Source organism: Glycine soja, chromosome 12 (genome assembly GCF_004193775.1).
Source record: "Glycine soja cultivar W05 chromosome 12, ASM419377v2, whole genome shotgun sequence".
NCBI lineage: Eukaryota > Viridiplantae > Streptophyta > Magnoliopsida > Fabales > Fabaceae > Glycine > Glycine soja.
Window position 1 is genome coordinate 4986234 of NC_041013.1, and position 24197 is coordinate 5010430.

General features: G+C 33.7%; 4 protein-coding genes across 5 annotated transcripts; 3 read left to right on the plus strand and 1 right to left on the minus strand.

Annotated features, from left to right (window-relative positions):
- Positions 1-1944: 1944 nt before the first annotated feature.
- Positions 1945-2709, plus strand: LOC114377998. Its single transcript, XM_028336495.1, has one exon. The coding sequence runs from the start codon at positions 2071-2073 to the stop codon at positions 2482-2484; it is 414 nt and encodes a 137-aa protein (XP_028192296.1). The 5' UTR covers positions 1945-2070; the 3' UTR covers positions 2485-2709.
- Positions 2710-2795: 86 nt separating this feature from the next.
- Positions 2796-5954, minus strand: LOC114377999. Of its 2 annotated transcripts, XM_028336496.1 has the most exons (4): positions 5723-5954; positions 5523-5624; positions 3840-3952; positions 2796-3166 (listed from the first exon to the last, which is right to left on the minus strand). In XM_028336496.1, the coding sequence occupies exons 1-4, from the start codon at positions 5741-5743 to the stop codon at positions 3139-3141; spliced, it is 264 nt and encodes an 87-aa protein (XP_028192297.1). In that variant the 5' UTR covers positions 5744-5954; the 3' UTR covers positions 2796-3138. The 2 variants fall into 2 exon arrangements, with proteins under 2 accessions (XP_028192297.1, XP_028192298.1); XM_028336497.1 differs by lacking the exon at positions 2796-3166 and having other exon boundaries at positions 3617-3952; positions 5723-5951.
- A 1016-nt stretch (positions 5955-6970) lies between these two features.
- On the plus strand, positions 6971-10964 carry LOC114380386 (protein disulfide isomerase-like 1-4). Its single transcript, XM_028339405.1, has 12 exons — positions 6971-7696; positions 7813-7942; positions 8370-8535; positions 8644-8762; positions 8868-8948; positions 9261-9347; positions 9479-9553; positions 9662-9730; positions 9806-9886; positions 9976-10110; positions 10261-10317; positions 10428-10964. Exons 1-12 carry the CDS (start codon positions 7128-7130, stop codon positions 10596-10598), a joined length of 1740 nt encoding a protein of 579 aa, XP_028195206.1. The 5' UTR covers positions 6971-7127; the 3' UTR covers positions 10599-10964.
- Positions 10965-19341: 8377 nt separating this feature from the next.
- Positions 19342-20278, plus strand: LOC114378349 (classical arabinogalactan protein 10-like). Its single transcript, XM_028336927.1, has one exon. It carries the CDS (start codon positions 19565-19567, stop codon positions 20051-20053), a length of 489 nt encoding a protein of 162 aa, XP_028192728.1. The 5' UTR covers positions 19342-19564; the 3' UTR covers positions 20054-20278.
- The last annotated feature ends 3919 nt before the right edge of the window (positions 20279-24197 follow it).

Genomic DNA, 24197 nt, shown 5'->3' on the forward strand with positions numbered 1-24197 from the left:
TTCTTCTCTCTCACATCTTATGTGTTACATGACACTTGATGCTTTAACTACTAGGGAGCAATTCCAAGAAGAAGAGAGCAAGTTCATACTCATTAAATAAGATATAAATAAAATATACTTAATGATTTAAAGAAGTAAATGAATAATTTTATGGTTGAAACTAAAGAAAATTCAAATAAATTTTAAATCATTTTTAGGATTTCATTTAAGTCTTCAAAATTGACATTTTTTGTTATTTTTGTTCCTAGTCCAAGGATAATAACATATATTTAGGCAACAAAACAATAATAAAATGATTAACTTTAAGAACTTGAATGAAACCCAAATATTTTTTTTTATATTTTGTTTAGTCCAAGAGATAAGTTGGTCTTTTACTCTAAAAACTTGTGTTGAAAACATTTACTATATTCTTTTTAAAACTATATGAATCAAAAGATATAAATTATAGGTGAGACTTATAGGTGATTTTATTTATAAAAAAAAAATTGATTTTGTCTCACTGCTAGAGTTAATATTGGCACTGTCATGCCATGGTGAAGGATTAAAGAGAGTCACAAAAATCATCCACTCTTTCTGTCCAAGACATATGATAGAAGCGAGCAAAGTGATACAAAAGGAGAGAAAGCACGGAGGTGACATGATTTTTGAATTCACATCACTATGATTTGCACATTTAGTGTGTGTGGCTGAGTAGGAAGAATAACAAACTAGAATGCATTTGCTATTAGGCTCTTGCATGCGTTTTGTGCCTTCGCAATAATGTGACGGGGCAGGCCAGCAAGGGCCTTTACTGCCCCTCTAAGCTAAGCCAACCTTATGCTTTAATTACTTATAGTTTTCCACTTAGCGAGAAAGCAAAGCATAAAACTTTTCACTTACTACTTAATAATAATATGCACGGTTATTAATTAAGCCTCTTCCTCACGAGCTTTTTTTTAAACTAGGATTTGATTATTAACACAGTAACACGTGTGGACAGACCATGGATGGGAGAGTGAGTTTATAAGATGTAACATAACAATTACACCTTTCATTTCATATTAGATGTGCTTTGGTTAGTCACAAAATATTTGTAGCTTTATAAAAATAAGAAAGTCTTAATTATTTGTTTCAACATGATTCTCATTTATTGGTATCTCATCTGAATATTTAAATGAATTTATAATTACATTAGAATTTTTTTTAATAAGGGTACTAAAAACTAAATAATGAGGCAGATTGAAATACTAATATCATATTGAAATACCCAGATGCTTTAATACTATGCACATATGCAGATTTCTCCCTGTCTCTCAAGGTGGATGATTAATGCTCTAATTGTGTAAGGATGGAAATTAATGTTTCATGATTTTATCCACTAGTCCCTGCTTATTGCTTACAAAGTATTGTATGCATTAGAGTAAGACACTCGAGCACAACCATGAAAAAAATAAGTACTCTAGTTCTTACTCAAGTATAAGCATTATTTTGTCGATTGCCTGTGTGGTCCTTTTGGTTATGTGAGTACTTTCGATTATAGGACAATCCATTGGTGACATAATTTTCTTAGAAATCTTAGCTGAAGTTGATTTTTTTTCTTATTGTGAGATGAAATTAATGAGCCTTCCCTACTTAAAATTTTTGCGAGCTAACCCTCCCTACTACTCCCCCAAAAAGGCATCAGCATCATTATTCCTCAAGTACAAGCATCATTTTTTCTTAGAGTCACCTCTAAGATAATAAAATAAAGCAATAAGCTTGTGTTGTTATAAGAACTTTTATGACAGTAATGCCACTGCTGCACCAATGAATACAATCTTTAAAGGGGTGTCATTGTGCAACCATTGATGTACTTAATTAACATATAACCACGGGCAATTTGGGAATTGCAAAGGCTTCAACGTTGGGGTTGGGGTCCGTTGAAAGCAAAATCCACAATTATGTCCCCTCTTCCTCATCTGTCCAAGGAACAACCACTTCTTCAGAACCTCAACACATTTATAAAAGCCAGTGCAATCACCTACAAGTTTTATCCAAAAGCTATCTCCTTTTCTGCTTCCAAGTCATTTACGCAAAACCAAAGAGACAACCATGAGTCCCATTGGCTTGTCCTTCCTCTTCCTCATTTCTTTAGCACTTCTCTCTATTGCCAGAGGCCAAGAAAGGGCACCTCACGGGCTTGTTTACGAGAGCCCTGTAGCTTTTCCACCAGCAGCATATGACTTCTTTCATCCCAATGCTCAAAAGCCTGAGAACAAAGACCCGTGTGTTGCATCCAAATGTTCACCACTGCCTCTAGCAGCTCAAGTGGATGCCACTCAAATATATGAAAACAAAGCTTCAACAACGCAGAAAGGTGGGAAACAAATAGGAGGTGGGGGTGTAGCTGGCATTATCACTGCTATTGCTTTTGCTGTGCTTTTAGCTATGGGAATCTACTATGTAAAAGTCACTCGCCAAGCCAACATGAGTCGAGCCAGTAACAGTGTTCAATCTCATGCTTGATGTGCTTTCTTTAATCACATCAAAATCTCAGCTTAGAACAAAGCATATAAATACTCTTTCACTTTGCCCAAATTCCTAAAAAATCGTTTCCTTAACTATATATATATGTATCTCACTCTCTTATTTCTTAGCACTAGTTCCATCTCCCGTTGTTTATGGTTAACAATGTAACTACCATTGTGATAGAGATTGATATCAAATTTGGATGTTTTCACAATTATCATAGACACATGTTTCCAATTTCTTACTAACTACTGAAAATAATAAGATAAATTCAATGTGAAGCAACATCAGATACAAAATAGCAGGTCTATCACAGAATCTGGATGGTATCAAACATACAAGAAGAGTGCCAATAACACACTCTCTTAACTCTTTCAAAAACACTCTTACTGGTTGACTGGTTGAAATTATCTGACCCACATATTTGGTGGGACGTACATGAATATTACTCAATAGAAGAGTGCGTCAAAAAGTGTTAGAAGCATTTCTCAACATACAATAAGCCATGAACATGAATCCTGAACCCATTACAAGCAGACACGCAATAAAATCAAATTCCACAAACACTTTCTGAGTTTTGAGAGGCTTCTTGTCTGTGATACTAGACCTACGGCCATATCTTATCCCTTTAATCAATCACACCAATATCAGCTAGTACCGTAAACTATATAGCTGGAACCTGAAAGTCAGGCACATAGGAATATAAATATTCTTCTGCACAAATTCTTGCCCCTATATATTTTCTACTTATAAAGAAGAGTTATATTTACGATTAATTTTATAAGGAAACAAATACAAAAGACAAAAAGCCAGATTGTCAGATTTCAATATTTGACATCCTAAATGAAGTAATTTATATTTTGAAGTATTTGAACCAAAATCAAAACAATATTGAAATGGATTATTCTTTAGGATCTATTGATATTCTATCTTAGAACTTGAACATGAGAACTGTGGAAACTCCCAAGCGGTAGTAGAATCACATCAAGACAATGCCGATCAGTGTATGAATCATTAAGTGCAATTTACACTTTTATTGACAACAGACAACTATAACATGCTAAGAGAACCCCAACTCATAGAGACAATGTAAGTAAATTCTCATATTCATAAATTAGTAGTGCTCCAAGGAAGAAAAATCAGGTATCTTGATTCATATATTAAAGCAACACAAAAGTTTTGCAGAAAACATTACATTGGTCTTTAAACATTGTCAGCACTGCCCATGAGCACAACCATTTAACAAACACTTTAGAATGTCAAGGAAAAAATAAAAGGCCAAGTATTGTATGTTTTGAAATCAAAATTACAAGAGATTGTATTAAAAATAAAATCACTCATAAAATTTCTACCATCCACGTGAGCTGAGAGACTTTATCAAAGGTCCAAATGTCTGATCCACAGTTTTGTTCCATAAATGTGAAAATTCAGAACGCGACTTCTTCCCAAATATAGGTTCTTTAACCTAGTAGAGCATGAGAGCCGAAAGGTTAGATTTTAAAAGTGTCAAACCAAAATAAAATGTTTTAAGTCAAGGGTGACAATACATGTAGATTGAATGCCCAGTATTCCAAATATAATGTAACTCGGGCATGTGGAGTTTGAATTAGATGGCAATTCTTCCAAGCATAAGAAATAAGAATAATAAAACACATTAAAGTTCAAATTATTGTGCAAGGGAGTGTAAAAGTGAGTTGGGATTTATCAACTTCCAGTATAAAATTGTAAGTTTGGCAACCATAATAAAACAAACCATGCTACAGTATGATGCTGATGCATATATACATGGCTTCATTAAAAAAAAAAAGGTTATATGCATCTTATATCTCATCATATATAATTATTCTCCAGAAAACTTCACATCATGCACAAAGACAGACATGAACATTGTGTACAATTCCATCTTTCACTTTGAATCATTCCATACAGTGAAGTGAGATAGTATAGCCAACTACATAAAAATGGTAGCAGCAAGGTGGTTTCAGTGACAAAGTGCACTTTCAAGGGAATGTTCCAGCTCCCCAAATGCACACCTATATACCATAAATATGATTTTAGAAAAGAAAAAAAGCCTAGTATTGTAGCAAACATAAATCAAATTTTCTCCTAAAAGCACATTTTACTAGAATTACAAACATTCATTATAGCCCAGATTAAAACACATTGATGTATACTTTGCTTCCCCAACACAACAACTTTTGTCTATCTAGTATCTGTTAATAGGGGTGGGCAAAAAAAAATTGAATTGAACTGAACCGACACTGAACTGAACTTTTTTCAATAAAAGCTGATCTGCTTCTAAATTAACAGTTAACTGAACTGTGAACCAAAATGAAAACTGCTTCTTAAAAAAACTTAAATCACATGACAACATCCACTCTCGAATTGTGTCCGTGTGATAGCTCAATTCATTCCACTTCCTTATTCCTTTTATGTTGAATTCGCCACCTTTTCCATCCATTTTTTTGTTGCTTAACTCTGCACCAAAACTTGTATTTTTGCATTCACCAAACTACACAATAAGTTCGATCAACTAATTGTTAATATCTGACAAAAAAACCAAATCTAAATATTATTTTTTAGGAGAGGAAAATGTTAATATCAATTCCTAGGAAAAGTGGTAATTTTTTTTTAAAGCATTGATTATATTTTTGTATTCTAAATGTAATAAATATTTTTAATGTTGGAGTATTTAAAATACAAATTAATTAAAAAAAAACGTTTTCATCTCATATACGTGTTCAAAACAAATGACCCTTAAAAACATTCGAAACAATTCAAAGCAGTTCTGAATAGTTCGAAGAAGCAGTTCAGAAGAATTTGGAGGAGTTCGGAACGGTTCGAACCGCCTCTAAAATAGTTCGGTTCAGTTGGCCTGAACTCTGTTTGACAATTCAGTTCAGTTCGGACGAACTGTTAGCCGCAGTTCAGTTTAGTTCGAATTGAACAGCCCTATCTGTGAATCCATCTATGCAATCAGATAATTTGAATACAGAGAGGAATAAGAAGAAGAAGGAAGAGAAGGCACGTGGTACCTGAGATTGGGAATCGGAAATAGAAGCGTAGATGTATCTGCGTTGCTCAAACACAACCACCCCCGTTAATACCACTCCCAACGAAGCTCCCAGAAGCCGTTCCTATTCCCAACCCAAATCCACCGCTAAATTTCTTACTTTTGAATTGAAACGAAAAACAGAACCCGAAATTGATTATGTTAGAGGATAGGAATACATACCTGGCTCAGAATGCTAATCATCCTTTCCCTTTTGTTTTGTTTTCCTGCGAAGATTTATCGGAACAATGCTTCTGAGCTTTCAATTGCGCTGTCTGACCCCCCAACGACGTCCACGATCTTGCTTCGGAAATAGGCTTCGCTACCCCCACGACGTCGTATTCGCCACTTGCTTCTCCACTCGGGCCTGTTTGTTGGACTGCCCAAACCACCGTGCGCCCAAATCATGCACTTGAACACCATGTAATTAATAATTAATAATACATTTAAGTATCAATCAATTTTTTATCATATAAAAGGAAAAAAAATTATACACTGTGTAAAAAATGATATATGATTATTGAATCATAATTTATCATATATAATAAATTTAATATTTTTTAGATAATTACTTCAAAAGTCATATTAATAATAAAGTATAATTTAATGATATATAGATATTTTATATTATCAATGCATGACCATTAAAATTAATATATTTTTCTATCTTATTTATCAATTATCAATTATTCAATTAATAAGGTTTATCGTTTACATCTTTTCCACAAAAATCACATTCAGGAATATTTTTTATTATTATATTTTTTATATGAAGTATCTAACAAGTTTATTAATAACTAATATTCATTAAAGATTTGAATAATCACTTTTAATGAATTTTTCTCTTTCAATAACTAATATATTTTTATTTATAATTTTTAAATCTGAAATTTTACTTGAAAAAATTAAATTCAATGATACTTAAACCAATAATTTATTGATATTCAAATATTAAAAAATTTACAATAATTTATACACATTATTCACTAGTATTTCTTTATGTTATATATGATTTAATATACTAACTTATAAACTCTTAATTTTTATCAAACAACTAACTTATAACCTTTGAAGTATATTAACTTATAGCCTTTTTTATGCTTTGATTTACTTATGGCCTTTAAAGTAACTTATGAGCTAATTTTGACATATAGCTATATATTATACTTGTTACAATAGTATAATATTTGAAATGATTGAAAAAAATGAAATATAACAATATTATATTTTATTATTTAAATTGGTAAAATAAGAAATAGAAAGCCTAGTTCATCTTGCTTTATTAATTACATTTATTGTGCTCTTTCTAATTTTAAAAGAAGTGAGATGAGATAATTTTTAATTCTATTACATAATAATAAAATAAAGATGGATTCCATTATTTTTTATATGGCATCTCTTTCGATCAATACAAATATAGTATTAGTCCAAGGACAGTTGATAGAGATGTTGGTCAAGACTCAAGACCGACAACTCATGTTAGTGAATTAATTTACTCACTATACTAACTCCTAACTCCAACTTCAGCTACATTCTCCCGGCGTTTCGATCGATCTTGATCCCAATTCCCATCTACACACATATCACAATGCTAAGTCGTAAACGACTCATCGTTTCGCTCTCTCTCGCCACTCTCCTTCTCTTCTCCTCCCTTTCCCTCACTCTCTGCGATAAAATCCCCCCTCAAAACGACAACAACAACGATGACGACGAAGATCTCAGCTTCCTCGAGGAACCCGATGACGCCGCCGCCACTTCGCACCACGGCCATTTTCCAGATCCCGACCGGTTCGACGAGGACGGCGACGACGACGGCGACTTCGGCGACTTCTCAGGCTTCGACCACTCGACGGAGGAGGCGTTCGAGGTGGATGACAAGGACGTCGTCGTTTTGAATGAGCGCAACTTCACTACCGTCGTCGAGAACAACCGCTTCATCATGGTCGAGTTCTACGCCCCCTGGTGCGGCCACTGCCAGGCCCTCGCGCCAGAGTACGCCGCCGCCGCCACCGAGCTCAAGCCCGACGGCGTCGTTCTCGCCAAAGTCGACGCCACCGTCGAAAACGAACTGGCGAACGAGTACGACGTTCAGGGTTTCCCCACCGTCTTCTTCTTCGTCGATGGGGTCCACAAGCCCTACACTGGCCAGAGAACCAAGTAAATCTCACTGCATGTTTTGGATCTTTGAATTTTACTCTCAATTAAGTGTCATTGCTTTTTGAATTTTCAATTGGAGTTGACTGTTTGACTTTTTTTATTGCATTGCAATGCAGAGACGCTATAGTGACATGGATTAAGAAGAAGATAGGGCCTGGTGTGTCCAACATAACTACGGTGGATGATGCTGAACGCATATTGACAGCTGAAAGCAAAGTTGTTTTGGGCCTCCTTAACTCTTTAGTTGTAAGTTTTCAAATGTTATTTGCTACTTGGATTTGTTTGGTAATTAAGTGTTTATGTTTAGAGTTTAATTTCTATCCACTTATAGTGGAAATGGATTAAATAAAAAATCATGATAGGTATGGCTTTTAAGGTAATTGTTGTTAAAGTCAACAGACTTACTGTACGTGGCTGTTTGCAATTGGACAACAATGTAAATCCAATGCATTGACCGTTTTCTCTTATGTTTATCATGATTATACTATGGTAAGTTTTGTGTACAAATTAGATACAGTGATACACTGCTTCAATTCCTAATCAATCAGTGTAATATATAGGGCCGTTTGCCGCTGATCATTGGTGATCTCTAGATTAGACTTAGAGGATCTGAGCTTTTGATAGGATGCTGTTGGTTGTTAGGTTTGATGCTTATCCCTGTTATAATGTGCAGGGTACGGAGAGTGACGAACTAGCTGCAGCATCAAAGCTTGAGGATGATGTCAATTTTTATCAAACTGTGGTAGCTGATGTGGCGAAGCTTTTCCATATTGATCCGAGTGTTAAACGGCCTGCTTTGATCTTGCTCAAGAAAGAGGAAGAGAAATTGAACCATTTTGGTCTGTTCCTTTTACTTCTCCCTCCTTTCCCTTTGAAAAAAAAAGTAGACATTCTGTTTTTTTCTTTTTAAGTCAGAAACTTAGATATATTTCACCCTATCTCTGCAGATGGCCAATTTGTAAAAGCTGAAATAGCCGATTTTGTAACCTCCAACAAGCTTCCTTTGGTTACAATTTTTACAAGAGAAAGTGCCCCGGTAATCTTTGAAAGTCAAATCAAGAAACAGGTAATTACTTATATTTCTGTATTGTCAATCTAGGAACAAATATTCCTTGTGAATGGAATCGTGACAGACTTCTAACCTTGTTGTATGTTAAAATTTCACTTTTAGTTGTTGCTGTTTGTGACTTCAAATGATACAGAGAAGTTTGTTCCAGTATTTAAAGAAGCAGCAAAAAAATTCAAGGGGAAGGTATATTTCCTTACATATACTAGTATTTTACACACTGTCATTGCATTCTTTATCTATAGTCTAGACAAATTGTATATATTGCTAATGCTGAGTGCTGAATCTTCAGATATTTCAAATTTGATCTTTCTTTCTGTTGTTCATTCATACATTTTTCTCAAAATAGTCCCATTTATCATTTAAAAATTAAGAAATCATAAATTTTAGTTTTCTTTTTCTTACTTTTAATAATTATAACTCTTTCACCCACCCTTCCCCCCAAAATATTTAGTTTTGGTCAATAATGTATTTCTACTGTACGTTGATCTGTTGCAGCTGATCTTTGTTCATGTGGAATTGGATAATGAAGATGTAGGAAAGCCTGTTGCAGATTATTTTGGTATCACTGGGAATGGTCCCAAAGTAATAATTTCCCCTTTTTTCTTAATTTTATTTTAGTGGTTGAGTCACAAGATTCTTCTAATGTTAAGTTGTTAGATTCAAAATAGCCAAATAGGAAGTAAATTAGGTAACTGATGAAATTCCCAATATAGGTACTTGCATATACAGGAAACGATGATGGAAGAAAATTTTTGCTTGATGAGGAGCTGACTGTTGACACAATTACGGTACTCTTCTCTTACTTCTTGGAACATGCATAAATGCTTTCTTCTATGTTTTAGAAAGGCTTGGAACAGATTGTGGCTAAAAATTTGTATTCTTTATTTTTTTCTCAGGCATTTGGGAATGATTTCCTTGAAGAAAAGCTAAAACCTTTCCTTAAGTCTGATCCAGTTCCTGAAAGTGTAAGTTATTTTGTTGTACATCCATGTTCTGTTGGCCAGATTTTTCGTGTCTGACATTTGCTAACTTGATGACAGAATGACGGTGATGTGAAAATAGTTGTTGGGAATAACTTTGATGAAATTGTTTTGGATGAGTCAAAGGATGTTTTGCTTGAGGTACAATTCAAATCCGTTAGTTTCCAAGTTATATATTTCCATGTGCAGCTTGTTTGTGTTAATCTAATCGATGGTTGTTGTAATATTAGATTTATGCACCCTGGTGCGGTCACTGCCAAGCCCTGGAACCAACATACAACAAGCTTGCTAAACATCTTCGCAGCATTGAGTCTATTGTTATAGCCAAGATGGACGGAACAACAAATGAGCATCCCAGGGCCAAGGTAAACCCAAATTTAAACTAGATGTTGACAGAATATACTATAGTTTGTGCTGTTGCTATTATCAATAATTTGCATTTGCTCTAACACTTGGTATGTTTTGAATTTTCATGAATGTTGAGTACTAACCGAGTTATGTTCTCCACTTTGCAGTCTGATGGATTCCCCACCCTTCTCTTCTTCCCAGCAGGCAACAAGAGTTCTGACCCTGTGTGTGATTATTAAATGACAGCGCACAGTTTTTCTATTCAGCTATCCTGGATTAGCATGCACTGTATCACTAGATGATCTAATATGTATCTGTTTCATTGTATATGCAGATTCCTGTTGATGTGGATCATACAGTGAAAGCCTTTTATAAGTTCCTCAGGAAACATGCATCAATCCCATTCCAGCTCCAGAAACCAACCTCAACTGCTAAAACCGGGAGTGAGAGTTCCTATGTCAAGGAGAGCCAAAGCAGCAGCACGGATGTGAAGGATGAATTATGAGACTTAAAGGACACTTCTATTGATAAAGAGATATGATTCAGAAATTCAGACAGCTGATAACGGAGTGAAAATGTGCATAGCAAAGAAAGTGACTCAATGATTGGGAGAGAAAGCCGTATATTTTTCCTCACCCTGGCCAAAAGACAACTAGCCAAGTAAAGGGTAGTGGAAAAATAAGGTAACCTGTGTATTAGTTTCTTCAACTTTTACATGTTTGAGTATTAGAATTTTGGGGAGACTAATTTTAAAAATGGCTCGAAATTTTATTTTCGGTGTCAGAATACTGGTTATTTTTGCCCTTAGGTTAAGCTTTAGTTGATAAAAATTGTTGAATGATAAATAAAAAAATGAACTTTCATTAGAGAATGGGTTTGGCATGCAAGGCAAATTATATGAGTTGTGTTGTTATTTGCTTGTACAAAAGTTATTTTAAATATTTGACAAACTACCGACAAAAAGGCATTTCATAAACTCAACTCAGGTCAATTACCAACCACTCCGAAATTTTCAATTCCTAAATTCGTAATGACACCCACCCCTGAATCAAGGGTGGTACTGTCCGATTGTTCTGTTTTTTATACGTAGTTGTCTTTTAAAAAAGCTAGGGATGTCCAAACAAGTTCGGCCTGATGGGTGGACATGCATAACCAGTACAAGGGTAAAACTTCCTGCATTATGGGAAGCCCATTGTAGATGCAATTTACATTCTGGAATGGGCTGGCTTTCCATTATGCAATGGAAAATGCAGTAAGTAATAGTGGCCAGCAATTTCACGATTTTTTCATTTTGCTCTTCCGTAAAAGGGATACGGATCAGCCAATCCGTAAGTCTCATACGAATTAGTTGATCTGTAAGGTTTACAGATTGGGTTCATATGGATTAGTTGATCCGTAAGCCTCGTATGAATTACGTATATTATAAATGTTGAACATGTGACTTTCAAGTTATTAACACTAAAATTTATCATGTATATTTAATGCGCATGTAAATTTAAAAATAAATTTTGTAACAATTAATTTTTTATATAACTTATACGAATTATTTAATTCGTATATTTTTTATAAATAAAAAATATTTATTATTAAAAAATTAATTTATTAACAAATTAAAAAAACATTTTTGAAAAAAATTTAAAAGAAAACACTTACAGATCACGTAATCTGTATGAGTTAACTCATACGGATTACGTGATCGGTATGATTCATACAGATCACATAATCCATATAAGATATATGAAATATATAATCCATAAAAATAAAAAATACTTAAGGGTATTTTTAAAATTTTATTTTATTGTTGGGTGCACAAGCAATATGTCTGGTGCACCTAGCAAAGCCCAATAGTGGGAGGGGAGCATGCAACAGCCCCTATACAAACTACGAATGGATTGGGTTACAGTTCAATCTGCTAATCTGAAGCAGGTTGGGTTAGGTCAAATTTCTCTATTTAAAATATAATAACTATTTAATTATTTTTTGTCAATACAATAAATCATCCAAGATTTATGTCGACAATGAGACAATGCATTTTTGGAATAACTCAAAAAGGAACTATTCCTTGAATGCGAGAATCTCATTTTTCTTAAAGATTTTCATTTATGATCAAATGAAATTCATCAATCTAAAGAACGAGTTAAAAAATGACCAAAAGCAAGCTTAACTTTCCTAAAATGCTAACGAACAACTCCTTGCAATGACATCTTTCAAAAAAAAAGAAAAGAAAAGAAACTCACAAAGATCCAACTAAGATGGCAAAAAAATAAGCTGGGCAACAAGTGACAATTGTTAAAAGGATTAAAAACAAACTTGGCTTTCGTATATCACTAACACAAGTTACTCCTTACAAAGGCCGAGTTAAGAGAATGAGTAGGGTAGTAAATAACTCCATGACTTGGAGTCCTCCCCAGGAACATTTCATTAAAGTTAACATTGATGCGACAGTGGTTCCTAAGAGTAGGTTGGTGGAGGTGTGATAAGGAATGATGACGGTGGTTTTATTGTAGGCTTCTTCGCCAGACTTGATTTTTGCTCGATCATTACTCAAGCCGAGCTTCTTGGCATTTTCAATGGTCTTGCCAGAGGGGCTTCCAGCAAATCATTCTCGAATCTGACTCCCTCATTGCGGTCAGACTTAATAACCAAGGCTGTAGTTCGAATCATCCCTGTTATCCCATTGTGAGGCAGATAAATCTCTTGGCTAGGGGAAGGGAATTTGTTTCTTTCGATCGTAGGTTTAGGGAAGCAAACCAAAGTGTGGATGCTTTTGCAAAGCATGGCCTTTCCTTGTATTTGGACTTCAATCAGGTTTTTGATTTTATACCTCATTTTGTATATTTGATGCTTTTGGTTGACACTCTCTATCCCTTTTTATAGAGGTTTTTAGCTTGGGTGTTTTGCCCTTAAGCTTACCAAATTAAAAAAAAAAAAAAGAATAGTACTCTATCTAGATTTTTTTTTTCCTCAACATGTATGAAATAATCTTGTGGGAAGCAGCGATTAATTTTTATTGGGAACTGTGAGCATATATAAGGTGTGTATTTTACTCTCAACATGATTTATGTCATACTCAATGATCAACTAAGATTCAGACCCTGAACCACTTGATTAAATTACATAAGTCATTATCATTTATATCAACCGTTGTTGGATCTAGATTTAATTATAAGAAAAAAAGTTTGATGGACTTAAATATATATAAATTTTAACTATTTCACTCTATTTAATGATATCATTCTAAAAAAATATCCTTCAACTATTTTTTATATCAAGCTCTAATAAAGGATATTTTAGAGAGAAAAAATTAAAATGATTAGTAGAATTAAATGATAATAAACTTTACCAATAATTATCGACACAATGGTAGCAGCTTATGTTCCTTAACCAGTGACATATCCAAAAAAATTTCTTAGTGGGGGAAATAAATAATTTCTAATATTTTCACAAATTAAAAATAAAATATCACAAGGTATTACAATATATGATATCATAATAAAAGAAATATAAAGTACTTAAACTTCAACAAATTATAATTATTCTCTAAAAGAAATATCATTAGTCTTGATTTCTTTATATCTAGAACACAATAAAAGAAAATTGCTCTTAAAAGAATTATATCATGTAAGTTTTGAAAAGGTACATGTTTTACTTACCTCTTGAAGTAAGTAATTTGACTTTTTCATTATCTTTGCCTCAATAGAATAGAATTTCTCCGCTTTCTTCATTTTTCTCAATCCTTAAGCAACCCACTAATGTCAAGGGAGACTGTTTATTTGTATGATTCTAGAAAAAAGTATTGTCTATCTTATATAAGTGTTGTACGTAATTTGAAATTATATCTTTTAAGATCTGTTTAACTAATATTTCTTCATATCTTATTTTTATTATCTTTATCCAATGTAATATATTATTATACTAATATCTTTAAAAAAATATAACAATCTAATATATTAAAATAATTTAATCTATCTTTTCCTTTACTAAAAGATATATTTAAACAATCTTTATCTAAATAATTATTGAATTATTTTTGAGATATTACATGAAACAACGTGCTCTATGTAGTGTGTGGTGTGTTTTTTTTTTTTTGTTTTACTGCAACAATAATGAGAATTAGGCAATATATAATTTTTATGGGGGAATTTTTTTTTATAGATACATTAACAAATAAAAAAATCTGATGGGAGCAATTGCCCCCGCAACAGATAAGGTGCATCTACTAGTGTTCTTAACCAAGTGGTCCAAGGTTTGAATCTTGATTTTTATAATATCTATTTTATCAATAAAACAAAATTTGATTTTTGTTTCTAATGTTGTATTGGCAAGTCCTGCAAACTATCTTCCTCTCCTTTTTAATTTTGTTTACTTTAATCCTTTTGAATTAGTGTTTATTGATTTGTAGGGACCAATGTTTTTTATCAGGTGTGAGATATCACATTGTTCGAGGAACCCTAGATGCTGTCGGAGTAAAGGATCGTCAACAAAGGCGTTCTAGTGCGTTGTAGATTCTTATCCAAGACTTGTATCATTTGAAAATGCCATGTGAATCGCTAGAAACATGTAAAGTGTGTGGCTAACCCAATAACGAAAGTTTCGTAAGGGAACTGGAGCAGGCTACCATGAGACAAAAGATTTTCTTTCTAAAGAAATTCAATTTGGAACTACGATATGTCCAAGGTCCAATATGGAAAGAATTTCAGAGGTTTTCCTTGACTTTGTCCGTGTCAACAAACAATTCGAAATGCCTCGACTTTTTTAGAATAGGTCCAAGTCAAATAGCAATGATTCGAAGCACTTTACACTATTTTGGAAACCCAAGGACTCAATCGTATGGATATGTAAAATACAGGATTTCCAATCCTAGCAGGAAAAGGGGGGGAACGGATACTCAATTTCAAGTGAGTAAACAGAATTCCATACTAGATATCATAGATACATATAGAATTCTGTGGAAAGCCGTATTCGATGAAAGTCGTATGTACGGCTTGGAGGGAGATCTTTCATATCTTTCGAGATCCACCCTACAATATGGGGCCAAAAAGCCAAAATAAATGATTTTAGCCCTTATAAAAGTTATAAAAAAAACAGATTCCTCCTTTCACACTCATGTCACGGCGAGGTACTGTAGAAGAAAAAACCGCAAAATCCGATCCAATTTATCGTAATCGATTAGTTAACATGTTGGTTAACCGTATTCTGAAACACGGAAAAAAATCATTGGCTTATCAAATTATCTATCGAGCTATGAAAAAGATTCAACAAAAGACAGAAACAAATCCACTATCTGTTTTACGTCAAGCAATACGTGGAGTAACTCCCGATATAGCAGTAAAAGCAAGACGCGTAGGCGGATCAACTCATCAAGTTCCCGTTGAAATAGGATCCACACAAGGAAAAGCACTTGCCATTCGTTGGTTATTGGGGGCATCCCGAAAACGTCCGGGTCGAAATATGGCTTTCAAATTAAGTTCCGAATTCTGTAGATGTTCACACTAGTTTCACATGGATGTATCTTTTGAAAGCCAAATTTGAGACTTTAACTATCTTCAAACAGATTCAAACTATGGTGCAAACTGAATTCAACTTCCTTATTAAAGCTATTTGATATGATTAGGGAAGGGAATATCGCCCATTTACTAAATATCTTGATAATTTAGGCAATGTATACCACTTAATTTGCCCACATACCCATCATCAAAATGGGGTGGTTGAGAGAATCTTCTTGGGATATTCAATATCCCACAAAGGTTATAGATGTCTTGCAGTTGATGGTAAAATCTACATTTCCAAGGATGTTATCTTCAATGAGTATAAGTTTCCCTATACTCATTTATTCCCTAGTGAAATTACCTCACTTCCCCTTCCATCTACATTCACTAATCGTTTAGTTGTTCTAAATATCAATCCACCAATAATTTATGAACTCACCATTATTACTCCTTTTGTTTCTTCTTACTCAGCCACTAATCCTATTGCATCACCTCAATCTTTTCTTACAAAGGTTGTTGTTTCTCATTCCACTACTCAATTAGCAACATTTGAACTTGTTTCTGTACCTATTAAGCCACCTAATTATGTTTCTGAACTAGCTTCACTTATATTACCTTATTTCCCTTCCATTGAATCATCTACCACCTCTTCAGTTAACTCTTTTAGTTCTGAAGTACCCCACCTATTCTATTATTCAGAGAAGATAACAACCATCCTATGACTACTAGAGCTAAGGCTGGAATAGTCAAGCCTAGACTTCAACCTATTCTGCTTCTCACACATATTGAACCAAAGTCAACCAAGTCAACCCTCTCCAACCCCACTTGGTGTGCAACTATGCAAGCTAAATATGATGCTCTCATCAAGAATGGCACTTGGACCCTTTTTTATTTGTTCTCTTCTAGAACTCCCATTGGCTATAAATGGGTTTTTAGGGTTAGGGAGAATCCTGATGGGTCTTTCAATAAGTATAAGGTCAGACTTATGGCCAAACGTTTCCATCAAAGGTTGGGGTATGAATACAATGAAACCTTTTTTCCCGGTTATTAAACCTATAACTATTCAAATTCTCCTTACTCTTGCTATGACAAATCATTGGAACCTACAACAATTAGATGTCAACAATGCCTATTTAAATGACATCCTTGAGGAGGAAGTCAATATGACTCAACCCGCTGGTTTTGAGAACTCTAACAAGGACCTAGTTTGCAAGCTCAACAAGGCTATCTGTGGTCTAAAGCAAGCCCTAAGGGCATGGTTTGAAAATCTCAAGAGCATTATTCTCTCCTACAATTTTCAATCTAGCAAATGTGATCCCTCATTCTTTGTCTACAAGGACTCATCCATTGTGGTTAAATGTTGGTGTATGTAGATGAGTTGTCACTGGCAACAATCCCATTTCATCAAATCCTTGGTCTCAAAGCTGAATTTGGAGTTCTCTCTCAAGGATTCAGGTAACCTTGATTATTTTCTGGGCATAGAGGTTAAGAGGAAATCCAATCTAATGCCTCTCTTTTACTTACACAATCCAAATACATTAGGGGCTTGTTAACTAAGACAAAAATGGATGAAGCTAATCCTATCTCTTCTCCCATGGTTGGTGGCTGCAAGTTATCTAAGGCAAGTTTTGAAGATTTTTTTAACCTTGCTTTCTACAGGTCAGTAGTTGGTGCATTGCAGTATGCAGTGATTAGTAGGCCAGAAATAAGCTTTTTTGTCAGCAAAGTCTACCAGTTTATGAATGCTCCTATAGATCAACATTGGCAAGCTACAAAGAGAATTTTGAGGTATCTCAAAGGCACCATCAACTTTGATTTGTTTCTACAACCTAATTTCTCCAAATCCCACTATTATGTTAATGCCTATTGTGATGTTGATTGGGCCTCAGATCTAAACGATAAAAGATCTACATCTGGGGCTATTGTTTTCTTTGGCCCTAATTTGGTGTCTAGGTGGTCCAAGAAATAATTTGTTGTGGCTAGATCCAACATAGAGGCTGGATATAGGAGTCTTGCTTTGGCTACAGTTGAAGTGACTTGGATCAAGTCCTTGCATGTTGAGCTCAAAATGTCTCATGCTCCTCCTATCATTGTGACAATTAAAGTACTGTGGCACTTGCTCATAATCCAGAACCAAACACATTTAGTTGTACCTATTTTTTGTTAGAGAGAAGGTTATTGGAAAGTAGATTCAGGTTGTACATGTTCCAGTTGTGGATCAAAGAGCAAATATTCTCACCAAAGCCATTTCACCTTCTACTTTCACTGTGTACAAGTCCAAGCTTAGAGTGGTTAACAAGCCTTTGGCCAACCCTTCTTGAGCTTGTGTGTGTGGTAGGGGGGCATAGGAGCACTCAACTTCATTGTACATTTTCCCCCCTACTGCTTTCCTTAGTTAACTAACCCTTTAGGTTAGTTATTGGTTGGTTACTTTACCACTCAATAGTTGTCATGACAACTGTTGTTAGTTAGGACAGTTAGTCTAACAATATATACTTGGAAACTTTACTGAATCATTGGGTTTTACAATTCAATAACAAAAAACTCTTAACAGAATTTTTCCTAAACCTCTATACTCTCTTCCTTTCTCGTTCTCACTTTGATTCGTTGATGGTATCAAAGTTTATTCTAAATCCATTAAATGGGTCACCCACCATATTATTCACATATCAAACTTAAAAGTGTTGGGCGTGACGAGGTATATTCGAAAAAACTCAAGTCCCACATTGAATAGACATCAGCCAAAGATAGAATATATAAATGGGGGACAACCCTCACACCATGAGCTAGTTTTTTGGAATTGAGTTAGATCAAAACCAATATTCTAAGATATCCTTGGATATGGAATAAATGGTGTTGGGAGGAAAATACCCACCTTGTGTGTGCTCGCAATCCCCAATGGTAATTTATCACTGCTTTCAATAATATCATAATCTTAAAAGATGAAACAAATATCTAATTTACCAAATATATCCGTAATTCTAACAACATCTTAAAAATAAGACATGATCCTTTATTAAATCTAAACAATATCTTAGAATTTAAAATTATAAATTTGAATTATTTTCTAACAAAATTATGCACTGATAATAAAAAATAATATTTTGTTTAACATTATTATTTAATAATAAATTATCATATATGATCAATTTATTAATTATAATAATAATATCTTAAAAATTATATAAATAATAATTTATAATTAGATCATGCCGTAAAATTAGCATATATGAGTGTTAAACTCATGATTTTTTTTCAACGAGTGTATATTCATATAATTTTTAACATTCATTTTCATTTTTATTTTTTAACCGATATCTTAAAAATTAATATTGATTAGGCTTAATTGTAAATTTGGTTCACGAATTTGGTTCCTGCAATTTAATTCACCAAAATTGAGTTATTCATTTTTTTTACAATTCGATAATGTTAATCCTTAATCTTGAATTTAGACTTTAACCGTTGATGATTTACGTTGACGTGTCGTAACGTTGATGAAGCATACTAATTAATAAGAGTAATTAATTAAGAATCGTCCAAGTGCTAAAGCAACTATAAATTTGTAATGAAGCACACTAATTAATAAGAGTAATTAATTAATTAGATCGTGTGTCAAGCTGTCCAAGTGCTTCTTCCCGTGTCACATTCACGTCACTACCTTACGAAGCTTCAACCAAAACAGTAAAATACACTCAGCTTGCAGTATATCGCGCTCACTTTCCGTTTTTTTGTACTCCCAACGTGTCCTCCATCGCCGTGACCATTCAGATTTCCCCCAATCACCACCGTCCAATCCCCCCGAATCTCGAGGCCTCACCCTTTATAAAACCGCACTCATCATTTCGTCTCCTCCTCACACTTTTCCAGATCTTTCGTTTCCGTTCCGTTCAAACAGTTCCTTTTTTCTCACACACTTCCTTTGTTCGTCACCGCAGTTTCAATCTCAGATCCAACATTGTTCAATCCAAATTCAACGCATTCCATGGCGAATCCTGCATCCGCAAGATTCTCCGCTCTTCTTCTTCTCGTTTCTTTGCTAGTCAACATCGCCGCCGAATCGCCGGCTCCGGCTCCGACTCCGAAGCCGGATTTGCCTCCGTCGTCTTCTCCTCCTTCTCCTACTTCTGCTCCTGCTTCGAACCCTTCCCCGGCCAATTCGCCGCCATCTCCAACTCCGGAGCCTTCTCATCACTCGCCGCCGGCTCCTTCGCCCGGTACCAATCCTTCTCCGTCTCCGGCTCCTGCTCCGGCGGATGACGCACATGACGGAGTTAACCACGCCGGAATGGGCGGCGTCGACGAAAAATCGTCCTCCTCCGGTGGAATGAGTTCCGGCAAGAAAGCGGGAATAGCGTTGGGAGTTATCATCGGTGCCGGAGTGGTTGTGTTGGGAGCGCTGGTGTACAAGAGGCGCCGCCAGAACATACAACGGTCTCAGTACGGATACGCAGCGAGGAGAGAACTTCTGTAGGTCATAAACATTCAGTAATGTTCTAGTTTTTCTCTTTTTGGTTTTTAATTTCAATTGCATTATAAAGTATTCGTGATATCTGAATTTCAATTTCAAAATTCATTTTACAAATTACTACAATTTGTTTTGTTCCTCCTAGCTAGTAGCAAAATATAGGTTGTGCAAAAATTATCCATTCGTGTATTGAATTTTGGCTATCTTTGTCCAGGGATTCCTTTATCATTCTGTTTTTTTTTCTTTCAATTTTTTTTTTAATTTTGAAACATGATTAATTGATTATATATTGTTAATGCTTTTTTAAATTACTTCGATTTAGGTTAATATATGTTTCGTGCGTGTAAATTCGCTTTTAATTTAGTCATTTGTACGAAAAAAAGTTTGAATTTAAGTGTAAAATATATTACATTGTGCACTGATAAAAAAAAATGAGGTGAAATTGCGAATATGACTTTTACATAATTTTACTTGTAATTTTTTTCTTTTAGTCCAATTATTTTCCGTATTTGCTTAAGAATACTAGTTACTTTAGTGACTAATTGCTTATTCTGAATAACAGCAAGGTAATGAAATTAGTTTTGACGGTAATTTTCATTAACTATGATGTTACTTGTTTTTTTTATTGAGTTAGAAAAGAAAAGTAATAATATTATAAGAAATGCTATTCAATTTTAAAATTAGGAACTGAAAACCAATTCGCACAGAATTTTTTTTCCAGTTTTTCTATTAATTATTTAATTGTTTTTAACAGTATGAAATAAACAGTTCCCAAAATGTTAACCTAACGCGCGCTTCAAGTTTAACTTTTTTTTAAAAAAAATGTAAAGCTTTTTTTTTTAAAAAAAAAATTGATTAAACTTATTCAGGGATGGGTTTGACTTATTTTTACTTCAAGGAAACTTGTTAAAGTATAAAAAAGTGTTTAACAGTACATAGAAAGTAAAAAAAAAAAAAACTTTTCATTTAACACTTTAATTAATACTTGAGAACCTTCATCAGCATTTCGTTTAAATTATAATTTATTGAGGGTGATTTATAATTTGAATCGTGAGAAGTTAAATGGTAATTGAATTGCCTCAGTTCACTTCAGTTCAGGGTCAAAATTTGCCATACCTTTCTAGTTTCTCTACACGACAAAGGGTTGTTAAAGGGATAACAATATGATATTTGCTGTGCATAATTTGCGCATATTTTTAGGCCACAAATTTTTACTTGATATCTTTATTGGTACGTATAAGATGTGATAGTGAATTATTAATCTATTATTAGTTAAATAATACACGTTCTTAACAATTTTTTTTTACGGCATTAGTATACTAAGTTTAAATTAGCGCGTTTGTTTTTAGTGTTGGATAGTAATAAAAGTTCTCCCGCGGCAACCCCTTGTTATTTTTCCGTTAACGTAACTTTGGAGTTTGTGTAAACTGGTAAACAAACACGTACAATCGTTGGCCAACAGGAATTGGGTGAAGGCCAAATGTGAGAAATAGACAAAGTTACAAAGACAACGTCCTCCTTTCCAAAAACAAAACTTGACAATGAAGAAATGCGAAGGATATATGGTTTTATTCCATGTTTTTTCCTTTTGTCTACCCTTTCATGCTTTTAAGTGTGTTTGCTTTGGTTGGATCCCCGTTTAAGAGAAATATTCACATAAAAAAATTCGTAAAAATAACTATTAAGTAAAAACAAGAATGAATAATCACTTTAATCTTTGTATTTTACATTCAATGTTTATTTGGTCCTTATAATTTAAAAATGATCAATTTAGTCCACAAAAATGTAAATATTACAACAAATTAATTTAGTTATCAAGTATTTCTTTGAGTACTTCACATGTGTAGAAGAAATCATATTAGTGTGACAGCATTGCCACTGACATCATTAACAACAATGCGACAATAAACACCGACATATAGAACTAAACAACATCACAATCTCTATTCGCTTGTCGTCCTCATCCCTATGAGAGTGTTTTTAGTGTTGTTGATTTTGTGTTGAACAAGACTTTTATTTGTTTTCAATTCGTTGTGATTTTGCAATTCGTGGCGACTATATGCGTGAAAATCTATTTTGTCCATCCATTATTTTGGGTTTCTTTTTTCTTTGTATGATTTTATGGAATTTTGTTACTATAATGTTGGAGTTTTAATTGCATGCTGGATCTAAAATTGTGATTATAATTTTGGAGGATTTTGAATTGTTAGGATTTTAAAAGAGGAACAAAGAGATGGGGGAGGGTGATGGAGAAAGAATGGTTAATGGAGAAAGAGAGAGAGAAAAAAAAAAAAAGATTTGGGGGATGAAGTGTAGTAAATCACGATAATATCAAGATATCCTGTATGTACTCAACATTTAGGAAAACAATAAATATTTGACCGTTAAATTAATTTATCATAACATTTATATTTTTTTTAGTAAATTGATTATTTTCAAAATATAAGAACCAAATTATTACCAAATGCAAAATATAAAAATTAAAGTGACTATTTATCCTAAAAAAAATTATTAGCCACTTTGCGGATCCATGTCCAAAAGTAATTAACAAACTTGTTACCAAACACAAGTTAGGAACTTACATGTTTTGAACATACAATATAGAAAATTATAGGTAGGTGTTTCGATGCACATCCAATACGCAAGTATTAGCGTGTTCGAGTATGCATTAGACACGACGTGAATTTTTCAAAGCAATAAATATTAGCTTCTCCATCAATACAAGACTTTGACGCAGAAAAGAAAGGATACTAGCGTCGCAGACACTTTTCCTAATTAACATGTGGTAAGTATACTATTAATATCACGTTAAATTTGTTCAATAAAGTAAAGGAAAATGGTATTTGGTGCGAAAATTAATTCGTCAAATACACCCAAAGGTGTGTATTCTGTTAGAACATATTTAATATTTTTTTAGTTTTTTAATTAATATTAGTAAAAGCTATAATTTTGTTTTTGAGGATACACATTGGTGCTTCTAATGGAACACACAAAAATATAAGGATATGTAATAAAATCAAACACATTCTCCGTGTGTTTGCTTATGCGTTGACAACATGAATTTTTACGTCTTCACAGGAATAAATTATTAGGTGTAACTTCTACCTCTATTATTCATCTAATGTGACTTTTTACATTTCGAACTTTTTTTCCAAACATACTACTGCTATCTTTCAACAAGATAGAAAATTCGAATAAATAATCTATGAAAAGAGAGAGAATATAATGCCTAGTCAATAGAGAAAGGCTAAAGATTATAAATAATTAGACCTTGTCAAAATTTAGAAACCCTATTTATAGTTTTTTTACATGATTTTTATCTGAAAAAAACACATAATAAGGGGATGTAATATTAAATAACTAAAAAAAGGCTAACATCTTTTTCAATCCATATCATACAGGTATGTATACGCAGGTGTTAATGCCTTGAAGGTGGCACAAGGCTTAGTGTGAAGACATCTAACGTTGGCATTCACTAAGGTCAACCAACTAGCTTTATTGTAGCTAATAATGTAGTATATATTATTATATTGTCATTGATGGAGACAAAGCAAATGCACTCTGGTTGGTATGTATCCATAATGGAGTTGAGGAGTCTCACGGACCCAGATTTAATTGGGGTGGCTGTGTTAAAATTAAGGAAATTCCATATTCTGATTTTGCCTTTTGGAAAATTTCTTGTGTTGAGAGTAAAACTATTCTATGAGTGCTTACATTACATATACAACAGGAGACGACGGTGATTTTTGACCAATTCATATCAAGTGTAACATGAACTGTCGTTTTTACACTCCTGGTGGATACCTTTTCTCTCTTTTTATGAGCTGGATCAAGGCATTGATTGCAATCTCCATTCTATTCCACGCTTCACCAATCACCAAGTCCGTAAAATTGTAAGAACATAGTCAAACTTCATTTAGCATGGAAAATTGAAAACAAGTGAGTTTTTCTTTTTCAGAATGTTTTAGTATTTAATTTATTTTAAAATAATATTCATTACTAGATCAATCTTAGTAGATTAATCATAAAACATGCATGACTTTTTTATATAATTATGACACTCAAGATCAAATCTAAGACTTCAGGCATATTATCTAAATCTCTCTCCACTGACTCTTATAATGTATTTGGACAAGGGATTTAAATTTTT

Coding starts and splice junctions, on each gene's coding strand:
- LOC114377998 (XM_028336495.1), top strand. CDS start 2,071: ATGAGTCCCATTGGCTTGTCCTTCCTCTTCCTCATTTCTTTAGCACTT.
- LOC114380386 (XM_028339405.1), top strand. CDS start 7,128: ATGCTAAGTCGTAAACGACTCATCGTTTCGCTCTCTCTCGCCACTCTC. Junction 8,763..8,867: donor AAAGTCAAATCAAGAAACAG/GTAATTACTTAT, acceptor TTTCACTTTTAG/TTGTTGCTGTTTGTGACTTC. Junction 8,949..9,260: donor CAAAAAAATTCAAGGGGAAG/GTATATTTCCTT, acceptor GATCTGTTGCAG/CTGATCTTTGTTCATGTGGA.
- LOC114378349 (XM_028336927.1), top strand. CDS start 19,565: ATGGCGAATCCTGCATCCGCAAGATTCTCCGCTCTTCTTCTTCTCGTT.
- LOC114377999 (XM_028336496.1), bottom strand. CDS start 5,743: ATGATTAGCATTCTGAGCCAG. Junction 3,953..5,522: donor TTTCCGATTCCCAATCTCAG/GTACCACGTGCC, acceptor ATGCTCTACTAG/GTTAAAGAACCTATATTTGG. Junction 3,167..3,839: donor TCTCTCAGCTCACGTGGATG/GTAGAAATTTTA, acceptor CCTGACTTTCAG/GTTCCAGCTATATAGTTTAC.